General features: G+C 66.2%; 1 protein-coding gene across 7 annotated transcripts in view; it reads right to left on the reverse strand.

The window, feature by feature from the left end:
* The window catches only part of PLEKHG3 (pleckstrin homology and RhoGEF domain containing G3), a 7,994-nt gene continuing 1,354 nt past the window's right edge, over positions 68-6,707 (reverse strand). For 4 of the 7 annotated variants that reach the window (XM_021402630.1, XM_021402629.1, XM_021402632.1 and 1 more), the window contains exons 2-15: positions 6,292-6,519; positions 6,110-6,210; positions 5,955-6,024; positions 5,826-5,872; positions 5,592-5,742; positions 4,689-5,006; positions 3,743-3,835; positions 3,577-3,663; positions 3,435-3,468; positions 2,947-3,042; positions 2,778-2,852; positions 2,654-2,694; positions 2,378-2,575; positions 68-2,267 (exon numbers count right to left, since the gene is read on the reverse strand). In XM_021402630.1, coding sequence (XP_021258305.1) covers positions 591-2,267; positions 2,378-2,575; positions 2,654-2,694; positions 2,778-2,852; positions 2,947-3,042; positions 3,435-3,468; positions 3,577-3,663; positions 3,743-3,835; positions 4,689-5,006; positions 5,592-5,742; positions 5,826-5,872; positions 5,955-6,024; positions 6,110-6,210; positions 6,292-6,510 — 3,207 coding nt within the window. In that variant the 5' untranslated portion in view covers positions 6,511-6,519 and the 3' untranslated portion in view covers positions 68-590. Of the gene's footprint in view, positions 2,268-2,377; positions 2,576-2,653; positions 2,695-2,777; positions 2,853-2,946; positions 3,043-3,434; positions 3,469-3,576; positions 3,664-3,742; positions 3,836-4,688; positions 5,007-5,591; positions 5,743-5,825; positions 5,873-5,954; positions 6,025-6,109; positions 6,211-6,291; positions 6,702-6,707 lie in introns of those variants that run through there. The other 3 variants (XM_021402633.1, XM_021402628.1, XM_021402634.1) reach the window with 3 other exon arrangements.

Here is a 6,707-nt window from a genome sequence, read left to right on the forward strand (position 1 = left end):
TCGCTGCGGGTTGGGGGCACCACTTGTCTCTGGGGGGGGAGGGAGGGGAGCGCGCGGGCAGGGAGAATTTTGGGTTCGGTTTGGGTTTTTTTTTGTAATAAAGATGTCAAAGCAAGGTGGGCCCGGGGCTGTGCAATGTGGGGGCCGTTCTGGGAAGCAGGATGGGGAGGGGCCATGGGTTCTTTCATCTCTTCGTGGTCTGTGGGGTGATTCCTCTCCCGATGGTCCATAAGGTTCCCCCTTATCCTGGGGGACCTAAAGGTTCATGGAGTCCCGCTGCTGCTGGTGGTCAGGGGGCTGTCCTATCTCCTGGTGGTCAAGGAACATCCCAGGTCCTGGTGGCCCACGGGGTGCTCCATCTCCTGGGCAAGCTGGGTTCCACTGGATGCCCCTCCATGGGGTCGGTGGGGTGCAACTTCCCCCAGGTGAGCTGGGTACCCCTTGGTCTGAGTGTGCTGGGGCGGGGGGGGTGTCCATCAGATATCCCAGCTCCTAGTGGTCCAAGGGGTCTTCAGTCTTCTGGCGGTGCACGGGATGTCCCATCTTCTTCCAGCAGTCCATGGGGTGCCCCATCTCCCGGCCACCCCCCCCTAGCTGGCAGTGTCGAGGGTCTGAAACTTCTGCCGCAGGTCCCTGACGAGGCCGTGCCGGGGGGGCTCGGGGGCCTCGGCCTGCCCGTGGGCACAGCGCTGCCGGTACTCCTCAGAGGCCTGGTAAGCCTTGCAGCGCTCCACCACCGCCTTCAGGCAGATCTTCTCCCGGGTGGTGGGCGAGCGGATCTGCACGTAGGCGGGGGGCTCGGCGGCGACGGCGGGGGGCAACCGCTCCAACACCAGCACCCGCTGCCCCCCGGGGCCCAGGGGTGCTTGCGCCGTCACCCACAGCCCCGCGGCGTGCCGGCGGTCGTCGCCGCGCAGCAGATTGGGGGTCCCGGTGCCCGCCTCGGCGCTGCGGCTGCGGCCCCCGCCCTGCTGCTCCTTGGCCGCCGGCCTCCCCCCACGCTCCGGCCCCTCAGGCGCCGAGCGGCTGCGTGTCACCGGTGGGGGCCGTGGGGCTCCGAAACGGGCGCGCAGCTCCCGGACGTCTGGCCAGGAGAAGGCTTCGGCAGCGCCGCTGGGGCTGGGTGGGCTGCGTGGGGCTGAGACGGCGATGCCATCCCTGGGTGACACCGGCAGCTTTGGTACGCCTGGGGCGGAAGGAGCGGGGTGAGAGCGGGACGGCGGCAGCGGGACAGCGCCTGCGGTCCCCCAGTGCGTCCCACCTGGTGCTGGGGTGTGAGTGGCATCGTCCCCCGGCGCAGCAATGCCGCGGCATCGGCTCTTGATGCGCAGGCTGTATTGGCGTGCCAGCTGGTACACCCTGCTGGTGAGACGCTTGGGGGGAGCCCCTAGATCCAGCACCTCCGGGGGGGGCACCTCCTCCTCCTCCAGGATGAGCAGAGGCTCCGGGGGGGGCTCGGGCAGCCCGTTCTCTCGGCACACGGGGGGTGATGCTCCTCCAGGCGGCACCGGCGACGCTTGGGGGCTCACTGGTTCCGGTGACGTTTTGGGGCTCACCGGTTCCGAAGAGCTTTTGGGGCTCCCTGGCTCCAGGAGGACTTTGGGGCTCGCCGGCTCCGTGGGTGTTTTGGGGCTGCCCGGCTCCGGGGGAGGCCAGCTGTTGATCCTGGACACCGAATTCCTCACCAGTCCTTTGGGGATGTAGGAGAGGCTCTCGCGGCGCCGGATGCTGAAGCCGGCGTCCTGGTGCTCCGCGTGCTCGTAGTAGCTGCGGATCTTGCGCAGCAGCAGCCGGTCCTGGGTGGAGAGCAGCGAGCGGCGCCGGCAGCCCTGGGGGGAGCCCGGGGAGGGCAGGGGGCTGCAGGACCCCATGTTTTCTTGCGGAGGGGTCACCCCATCCAGGCTGAGGGCGCTGCCGCTGCGTCCGTCCAGCACCACGCTGCCGCGGCGCGACATGCTGCTGCCAAAGCGCTCGGCGATGACGCTGGCCTGGTCCAGCACGGAAGGGGGCAGGATGCTGCCCCCCCCCCGGCCTTCTTCCTCCTCCTCTTCCTCCTCCTCCTCCTCCTCGCTGCTCAGAGCCCGTGGGTCATCCCCGGTGCCTGTCTCCGGGTGCTGCTCCTCCTCATCAGGCAGCCCCGGTGGTGGGAGGGATCCCGATGGAGAGGGGGGAGCGGGGGTCCCCATCTCCTTGTGCTCCCCGTGGCAAGGAGGGGACACAGGGGACATGGGGATAGCAGTGGCCTCGTGGTGCTGCTCGCAGGTCCCCTGCGAGAAGAAAGGTTAAGGGGAGACAGGGTCAAAGGTGCGGGGACGAGGGTCACAGCCCTTGTGGTGTGCCCCATAAGTGATGTGGGCTACGCTAAGGGTGAGGGTACCTGCTCCTCCTGGGGTTGCTCGGCCACGTCCCCATTCTTGTCCCTGTCCCCATCCTCCTTGCTGTCCTTGTGCAAAGCCTCCTCTTCTTCCTCCTCCTCCTCCTCCTCTTCCTCCTCCTCCACGACACCCTCAGCCCAGCTCCTAGGGGGCTGCAGGGGTTCCCCAGCATCCAGGAGGGTCCCCTCACTGCCTGCATGCTGGAGGGGGGACAAGGGCTCAGCATCTACTTGGGGGGGCAGAGATGCCGGGGGGCAACCCCCACCACCCAGCCTTACCTTCATCCCTCCCAGCTGCTGCAGGATCTGCTTGGCGGGCTCTGTGGGGACACGCAGTAGTGTCACAGAGCTGCAGTGGCACCGTCCCCCTGTCCCCCCACCCACCCTTGATCCCCATCCGCACCCGACTGCCTGCGCCCCACATGCCCCTGCAGCCGGTCCGGCAGCGTCTCGGCACGGTCGCGGCACTGGAAGGGCTCTGTTGGGTCAGCGGGTATTTGGGGGGGGGGGAGGGGACACAGGTCAGCACGGCGCTGTCACCACGGGGGATAGGGGGACGTGGGGACGCTCACCAGATTGCCGCCGGCCATGGCGTGGTGGCTCTAGGGGTTGGCAGGAGTGGCTCCGAGGCAGGCGCTCAGGGCTGCAGCGGGGCAGGCGTGGGGGGTCTGCGTGGACAGCGGAGTGACGAGGGGATGCGAGGACAGTGGGGGGGCAAGGGGACAGCAGGTGACACGGTGACAGTGGGGGATGATTGGGGACAGTGGGCACACGAGGGCAATGGGCGCAATGAGGGGCAGGGGAACATGGGGAATAAGAGGATAAGGGGGGATGTGGGGACAGTGGGGAGACATGGGGATGATAAAGGACGTGGGGACAGTGGGTGACATGGAGATAACAGTAGACAATGGTGGCAGTGTGGATGTGGGGTCTGTAGGGAGCACAGGGGGACAGTGGTGGACAAGGAGACAGTGGGGACAAGGGGTGGGGTGTGGGTACAAGGAGGATGATGGGGGATAATAGGGGACGAGGGAACAATGGAGGACGAGGGGGCACTCACAGAACAGGTCCATCTCCAGGATGGCCTCCTTGGCCTGGCACAGGGAGAAGCCGTGGGTCAGCCAGAGGCAGAGGGTGGCACCGTGGGATGTCCCCACCACAAATCCATAAATGATGGGTGACACGGGGATGGGTGCCCTCACCTTCTGCGGGACGATGGCGTGGTGGTTCTCCAGGATGAGCCGCTTGATGTGGTGCGTCCACACCCGCTTCTCCTCCGCGCTCTTGGCCTGGGGTGGGGGGGACGGCGGCAGCATAGGTGGGACGGGGTCCCCACGCCCCCCACCCCACGCCCCCCATGTTCCCTACCTGCAGGGCGTACTGCTGCTTGATGTGCTTGTAGTGGGCCACGCTGAAGCACAGCGAGTCCCGCGTGCTCTCAATCAGCATCAGTGAGGCGCACTGTAGAGGAAGTGTCATCAGTATTGTGCCCACCCCCCCCTCAGAACCCCCACACTCTCCCTGTGCCTCTACTGCCCACCCCGTGCCTCCCACTGCCCACCCTGTGCCACCATCAGGACCTCAGTGTCCACCTCTGGGACCTCACTGCCCACATCTATGGGACCCCTGTGCCCCCCCCCCCCTTGGAACCCACTGCCCACTCCGAGACCCCCACATCCACTCCCATGCCCCCACTGCTCACCCCTTGGAACTCTGTTCCCGACCCCAGAACCTCCACACCCAACCCCGTGCTCTCAGTCTCCACACCTGGGACCCCATTACCAACCTCTAAAACCCCATAACCCACTCCCTAGACCACAGTTCCAAACCCTGGGACCCCTGCACCCACCCCCATGCCCCCAGCACCCATCCCTTGGAACCCATTGCTCACTACCAGGGCGCCCCTGCCCACCTCCTGGACACTCCACACCCCCTCCTTGGATTCCATTTCCCAACCCTGGGACCTGTGGTCATCCCTGGGAACCCCACGCCCATCTCCTAGACCCGCATAACCCCAATGGGACCCCATTCCCACCCCCTGGACTCCTACCCCCACCCCCCAGGTCCCCCATGTCCACTGCCAGAACCTGCGCTCACCCTTGGACCCCACTGCTCACCTCTGGGACCCCTGCCCCACCCCTTAGACTCATCTCCATGCCTCAGGACCTCAGTGCCCACAGCTGAGACCCTCACACCCACCACTGTGCCCCCGCTGCCCACCCCCTGGACCCAGTTCCCAACCCGGGGGCCTGTGCCCAAACTTTGCACCCCATCGCCCACCCCCAGGCCCCCCACGCCGGCTGCGGGCACGCACTGGGATGTGGTTCTTGTAGACGTAGTGGTCCCCGCGGCGCTTGGTGATGAGGAGCAGCTTGTCGAAGAGGAAGACGGCGCGCTCGCTGCGGGCGCGCTGCACGCGGAAGGAGCCCTCCAGTACCAGCTCACCGTAGGTGGTGAGGTCGGGGCCCTTCCACTGCAGCAGCAAGGACTGGATCTCCTGCTGCCGGATGGCGTGCTCGTGCTTGCGCTTCATGTCGTTGATGTACCAGGCCACGCAGGTCATGGTGTCGATGGCCTCCACCACCACCTCGTAGTCGTCGCCCGACTTGTGCTCAAAGTGCTTAGCGATCTCCTGCAGGGACGTGGTGGGTACGCATGCCATGGAAATGTGCCCACCTGGTGTCATGGACACGTGCCGCACCAAGTGCCCAGGCCACCAAAAGGTGCCCATGCTGCGTCACGGAGATGTACTGTGCCAACTGCCAGTGCCAGGGATATGCGCCCATGTTGCGCCACGGAGATGTGCCATGCCAAGCGCCTGCGCCATCAAAATGTGCCCAGACCGTGCCATGGAGATGTGCCACACCAAGTGCCCAGGCCAACAAAATGTGCCCATGTTGTGCCACAGACATGTGCCAAGGTCATGTCACGGAGACGTGCCACGGAGATGTGCCCCAAGCCATCAAAATGTGCCCGTGTTGTGCCGCGGAGATGTGCCACACTAAGTGCCCATGTCATCAAAGCGTGCCAAAATCGTGCCATGGAGACATGCCACGATGAGCGTGCCACATCCCACACTGTGCCAGATGCCTGTGCCACGCCACGAGCTCCCACCATGCAGGGTGCCCATTCCACGCCAGCTACACGGGGATGCGCTGTGCCCCACGCCACGCCACAAACTCCCAGCACACCAGGTGCCCGTGCCATGTGTGCTCACCTGGAGCAGCAGGTGGTACTTGAGGATCCTCTGCACCGGCTTCAGCAGGTAGGCGCCCAGCGGCAGCACGTGCCGCATCTCCTCCTGGCACTCACGGAAAAACCGCGCCTGCTGCTTGTTCCTCATGCACTCGCTCAACGTCGTCACCGAGCTGGGGGGCACAGAGCGGGGCTCAGCCCCACGGCGCCCAGCCCCACGGTACCCAACCCCGTTTGACCTAGGGCACGCACTCACTTGGGGTAGTTGTTGCAGTACTGCGTGTAGATGTCGAACTCTTGGCTCTGCGGGCAGTGGGGATGTGGTGAGAGACGGGCACCGCGTCCTCATCCCCTTGCATCCCTCCACATCCCCCCGTGCCCTTACCCGCGTCACGAAGCAGACAGCCACGGCCACTGGGTCGCAGGCGCAGCCCTCCAGGCTCTGCAGCAGGTTGCTGGGCGCAGAGAACAGCAGGTGACCACGGGGGGTGGCCGGAGCATCCCCACGCCAGACGTCGGTGCCACCGCGGTGCCACTCACCTGCTGAGCTCATAGATGTCTTCGATGTTCCCAAAGAGCGCGCTGACCTGCTCCGGCCGCAGAGGCGGCTCTCGGGCATCGATGATCTTCCCCAAGTAGCCCTGCGGGCACGGGGACGCTGGGTGGCACCGTGCCTTGGTGACACGACGCCCATCCCGGCGCCCAGCCGGCAGCTCGCTCACCTCCACGATGCCACGTAGGTCACGGGCGTAGGTGCGCTCCGACTCGACGATCTCCAGCAGCACGCGCTGTAGGTAGGAGGGCTCCTCGCCACGCCGGCACGGCCACCCCACCGGCGCCGCGTTGTTGTTGCTGTTGCCCAACCAGGGCTCCTTGCCGTCGCCCGACGCCTCCTCCTCCATGCCGGGATCCGGACCCGTGCCAAGGGTGGGCACCGGCATCCCCGGGCTCTGGGGGCAAGGTCACGGCGGGGTTGACCCGACGGCTGGCGGTCAGCTCCTCTCTGTCACGGCACCGTGCCCGCGTCCCACTGCCCGTTGTCCTCCAGCGTCCCTGGCGCCACCCAAAACCCAAGCCCCGAGCGCTGAGAGGGCCGAAATGGTGACGCCGCGGGGACAGTGACCTTCAGCCACGTCCA

Source organism: Numida meleagris, chromosome 6 (assembly GCF_002078875.1).
Source record: "Numida meleagris isolate 19003 breed g44 Domestic line chromosome 6, NumMel1.0, whole genome shotgun sequence".
Classification (NCBI taxonomy): Eukaryota; Metazoa; Chordata; class Aves; order Galliformes; family Numididae; genus Numida; species Numida meleagris.